The sequence below is a fragment of the Panicum virgatum genome, chromosome 2K (assembly GCF_016808335.1).
Source record: "Panicum virgatum strain AP13 chromosome 2K, P.virgatum_v5, whole genome shotgun sequence".
In the NCBI taxonomy this organism is placed as follows: domain Eukaryota; kingdom Viridiplantae; phylum Streptophyta; class Magnoliopsida; order Poales; family Poaceae; genus Panicum; species Panicum virgatum.
Window position 1 is genome coordinate 36,747,488 of NC_053137.1, and position 4,746 is coordinate 36,752,233.

Consider the following 4,746-nt stretch of genomic DNA (forward strand, 5'->3'; position numbering starts at 1 on the left):
TATAAATGACACGCCGGTATACTCCCGGGTAAAATGCTACAGTGGTATTCCGTGCGCTTATGGATTTATTCGTGGTTCATGAAATACTGCCACCCCAAAATTTGCGTCTGCGGGTGTCATTGCTGCTTTCCCAGTGGTGATGTTGGTAGGCACCAACAGCCTCCATAGTACGAACTATGGAGGAAGATGTTCGAGAACAATCCCAAGACCGTCTCCGACATGATGGCTGTCGTCAACAAACATGCCGACATGGAGGACGCCGAGCGCGCACACCGTCGCCACAAGGACCGCCGCAACCCCGTCGACCGTCCTCGCCAAAGGGACGGCGACCCGGCGCGTCCAGGTGGTGATTGTCCTCCATGGCACGGCAAGAACCGCGATCGCGCCGAGTTGTCCAAGGCTCGCGAGCGCAAGCGCAGCCCCGACAACACCGTCGCCGTCGCCAATCGGCCCCAGCAGCGCACCTCCCTCGACTAGGAAAAGCTCGACAGGCTCCTTGACGCCAAGTGCCCCTGGCACAAGGACGCAAACCACATGGCATGCGAGGGCCGTGCCCTATCCAATAGTGTTGCCCCAGAAGAGCCAAAGCGACCCAGGCTCGACGACCGCGAAAGGCCGGGCAGCTCCAGAAGCTCCCGTGGCCGCGGCCACAGAAATCGCTCGCCCAGGCGAGACTAGGACAATCAGTAAGGCAACATATCACCCGGCACCTTCCAGGAGGAGCAACGGGTGGTCAACATCATCTTCGGAGGCTCCAGTGCGCCGTCCTGCCGGCGCAGCATCAAGCTACACAACCGTGATGTCAACTCGGTGTTCAGGCACAAGGTTGAGCCCCTCCTCTGGTCAGAGATCCCGATCACCTTCGATTGACGCGACCACTGGGTACATCTACCCAGGCCGGGTGCTTACCCCGTCCTGGTAAACCCGATGATCCGCCAGATCCGTCTGGCCAGGGTGCTCATCGATGGAGGCAGCGCCCTCAACATCATCTTCGCCAAGACCCCGGAGGACATGGGCTTCGACATGACCAAGCTGGTCCCCTCGGACAAGGCCTTCTATGGCATCATTACGGGTGCCGTCTCGACTTCTGTCGGCAATGTCACCCACCTGGTTACCTTCGGCACTCGGGACAACTACCGCACGGAGTCCATTATCTTCGAGGTGCCACCATGCGAGACCTCCTACCACGCCATTCTTGGGAGACCAGCTCTCACCAAGTTCATGGTAATCCCAAATCACACGTATCTTCTCCTGAAGATGCCGGCTCCGAATGGAATTCTTTCCATCCATGGCGACATCCAGACATCTCATTCCTGTGAGACGGAGAACATTAACACCGCCAAAGCCATGGAGAGGAGCAGCAACCAGGCCTTTGTCGCCCAGGCGGCAAAGACCCACGCAAAGGATCAGCTCCAAAAACCTTCCAACAACATAGCGTTAGGGTCCCAGCTGCACCCTGATAGCCAGACGAAGGCGATCGTCCTCAGCGACGACCACCCTGACAAGACCGCCTTGATCGGGGCCGAGCTCGACTCCGCATAGGAACTCACACTCACCTCTTTCGTCCGCGCCAACTGGGACATCTTCGCATGGAAGTGCTACAATGGTGATTCTATGCGCTTGCGGAACTAATATTCATTTGGGCATATGAAAGGTTTGCATTGACGCCTGACTGTTGCTTACTTCTGGCAGGCTATTTTGAGCCAACAGAGCTGCTGCTACAGCCGATTCTATGGAAGCAAAATTCATCCTTGTTGACACTAGATCCATCTACGGGTTTTGTCATGTTGAAGCTTCTGTCCCATCGAGCATGCCAAAAGATGTGTTGACGCAAAAATCAACACAATGAAATCTGAGGGCAAGTGTTCGCCAAGCTTCAGAAAGTCAACCTAGCGTGCCAGTCAATTTGACCTGCAATTGACAAGGAAAGGATAAATATTAAATTTAAGATCGTATCGGCTGGAATTCCGAATAACTCTCGTGTAGGCGTATCGGCAAGCTTTGCCGATAGAGAAAGCGACAAAAAAATATTTAATGCGAGCGTAAAAGAGCAAACATATCAGCAAGTCGGCTGATATGGAAAACGACAAATCAGTAGGGAGGAGCCGATTGCATGTGTGTAATAATATAAAAGTTGCGAATGTACAACTTAAATAATGCCACCTGATAAAGCTCAAAAACAGATCCAATTTGGCTTTTACAATATTATGATATTATTACAGATTCTATAGCTGATTTGCAGGTGTTTCGAGACGGATAAGTTTGATAACAGCCAAAAACACAGGAAAAATCTATAAATCTAGCAAATATCAACAAATTATGAATAAATCTAAACGAGAAAACAGCGATACGCCCGAGATCAAAGCCTAGATAAATTCGATAACTTTTGAATAGATCTGAACGAAGCCACAGCAATACATCCGGAAGCTAAAGCTCAGATATACTCGGTAAAACGAAATTTACCAGCAAATCAAGTCGCTCGAATGTGAGACATCCTTGATCGACTTGAAAGAACTCGCCGAAAAAGAATAGCGAAGTCGCCGACAGAAAAGTAAATTGCCAGGAAATTGTAAAGGGTTGTTGTATTTGATGTGTATCAACTTTTTCCGGTCCCGTACAACTGATATATATAGTCTACGCTAACAAGTCCTAGCCGATTATGGCAAACATATTACTTGACCAAAAAGTAAAGACTTCCTAAAATAAACTATCTCTAAATTACAACTGAATCATCAGAATTCCAATAAAATCTAGACTTCTTCCCTTTCTGAAAAACAACGTAGACCAGCATCTTCTTGGAATATTCCTCCGGCCCATCTGCTGACTCTAATCCAGGAGTTAAGGCATGTTTTGGTTTCTTTGAAATCGGTAACCTCTTCTTTCACATCGTGCTATTCCATCGACCGATCTTGGCACTGCACATCTTTGGTTTCTTTCGAATCGGCAGCTTCCTCCTCCACATTTCTAATCACCTTGACACGTGTCAAAAAACGGTGTCAAAATATTTCATTGTTATTATTTTTTTGAGAGAGATTTTTTATTATTTGAAAAGTTTTATTATTATTATAAATCACCAATTTTTATTTTTTATCTTTTCAACAAAGCTAGATAAAGGCTGTGATAAAACTGCATGAACATAAACAAAGGGCATTATTGCAATATACTCATAGTGGACCTTGAAAGGTGATCTGTGCCTCACTTGCGTGCCATGCAATTTTTTTTTGAAGCATGTCTTAGGCCTTGATTTATCTCCAATGGGATTTGAGCTTGAGGACATAGCCCATTGATTTTGAAAGTTTTCCTGCAAGCATTAGTCCACGAAAGATGTACCTCCAAAGTGTATGATCGTAATAACTCCAACAGTTCATTGATCAAACATGACACCATGTCTCATTTGATCAAAGAAGGCTATTTAACCTAAGCATCGTGTGATGAGGACACCACAAGTACGTCTACACCAGCAGCACCTTCTCCAGCGCCTCCAGATGCACCTCCACCCCAGGTGCCACCTTCTGGGCCAATCACTCGGGCCCGTGCAAGAGAACTGAACTTCGTCATGCTACTGAAGAATGAAGGCCCAGAAGAATAGAAGCTGGCCCAAGAGAGGCCCTTGTGTGGGCGCCTAGGGCTGCGCCCTTCCCCTTTGCCCTGGACGCCAGGGGCGGCGCCCCTATCTCCTGGCCGTCCTTCCCTAGGGGCTGCGCCCCCTCTTCCCCTATTTAGAGAGAGGTTTCTTTTCAATTCAGACTGGAGTTTTGTTTTACATCTAGCTTTAGCTACCCTTGAACACGCACAAATCAGCGCTGTCCTCGTGTATTCAGAACTCCACCCTCGAGAGATAATCAGATTGCTCGCATCCTTTTCTTGTTCATTCTTCGATTGCGGACAGGAAACGATCTTCGTGATCAGGCTGATCTTGCATCAACAAGGTCGGTAACCACAGGGAGTTGGTTCAGCGATTGCATTGGCGCTTTGGGTTCGCTCGTCGTAGTCGGATCGTGAGGGTCATCTTCCGCCAAGTCGAATTTATCCCCACTCACCGAAAGATCGGGCACTCCGGCTCTATCAAGTGGTATCAGCTTTCCAGGTTGATCGGTGAGTTTATCGAGTGTTTTTCCATTACCTACAGTACACAAAACCCAAAAAAAAATTATCAGGTTAGATCCTTGTCCCAGCACCTTTTGAGCCTTGCACTTTCTTTCAATAATTTGCATTGTTGAATTTGTGTGCTTACGCGTTCAATTGTTGCTGGTTACTTTGTGTTCTATCTTTGTTTTTCTTCTCTTCTAACCCTAGCGCCGCCACCATCTCTCTGCCGCTCGCCATCCCCCACGCGCCAGCCTTTCTTCTGGATCGCGCCTGCCCCTGGATTGCGCCGACCTGCCCCTGATCACCCTCCGCTGCCTTGTGTGTTTTGGAAAGTCAAAAAAAAGGAAAGCAATCAAAAAAAAGGAAAACAAAGTAGGAATGCACACCACCAAAAAATCGGTTGCCTCATATTGGCTGATCTCGGCTCACTCTTGAGAGAGAGAGAGAGAGGGAGTATCTTTTTTTACCGGACTACCCCTACCCTTCCAGAAAAAGTGTGTGTGGTGACTTGCTCTTTTGTATTATTTTGTTCATATAATCAATTTGTGAGTTTCTCTGAAAAAAAAGAAAAAAAAAACAGGAAAAAGAAAAAAAAGGGGGACAAAGACAGAAACAGGCAGCATATCCTTTCTCTGATTTCCTTTGTTATCCTCCTAC

The 4,746-nt window shown here is 47.7% G+C and overlaps 1 protein-coding gene across 1 annotated transcript; it reads left to right on the plus strand.

Annotated features, from left to right (window-relative positions):
• The first annotated feature begins 927 nt into the window (after positions 1-927).
• Positions 928-1,542, plus strand: LOC120695258. Its single transcript, XM_039978548.1, has one exon. The coding sequence runs from the start codon at positions 928-930 to the stop codon at positions 1,540-1,542; it is 615 nt and encodes a 204-aa protein (XP_039834482.1).
• Positions 1,543-4,746: the final 3,204 nt, after the last annotated feature.